The 255-nt window shown below is 55.7% G+C and overlaps 1 protein-coding gene across 1 annotated transcript in view; it reads right to left on the bottom strand.

Annotated features, from left to right (window-relative positions):
- Window positions 1-255, bottom strand: part of LOC119594539 — a 24,704-nt gene that overhangs the window by 13,482 nt on the left and 10,967 nt on the right. The window contains exon 3 of the mRNA XM_037943571.1: window positions 79-201. Coding sequence (XP_037799499.1) covers window positions 79-201 — 123 coding nt within the window. The remainder of the gene's footprint in view (window positions 1-78; window positions 202-255) is intronic.

Here is a 255-nt window from a genome sequence, read left to right as displayed (position 1 = left end):
GACCCACCCAAAAGGCACCTACCACAGGCCTCCAGAATTAGCCTAAAGGGACCTATATCACCGCAGAAGTCACTTTACCTGTGGCAGGAGGACCCAGCAACGAGGCGATCGGGAGAACGGCGTACATGATGGCTATTTCTTCAACGTTGAGGCCCAGTTGCTGCATGTGGAGGGTCAGGTACGGGATGAAGGCGACCACTCCTGCAGAAGGAAGGGGTCGAGGGCCATGTGGTTTGGGGATTATTCCTCTGGTTG

Source organism: Penaeus monodon, chromosome 34 (assembly GCF_015228065.2).
Source record: "Penaeus monodon isolate SGIC_2016 chromosome 34, NSTDA_Pmon_1, whole genome shotgun sequence".
Taxonomy (NCBI): domain Eukaryota; kingdom Metazoa; phylum Arthropoda; class Malacostraca; order Decapoda; family Penaeidae; genus Penaeus; species Penaeus monodon.
Note: the sequence above shows the minus strand (reverse complement) of the source record. Positions and strands in the feature narration are given on the sequence as shown.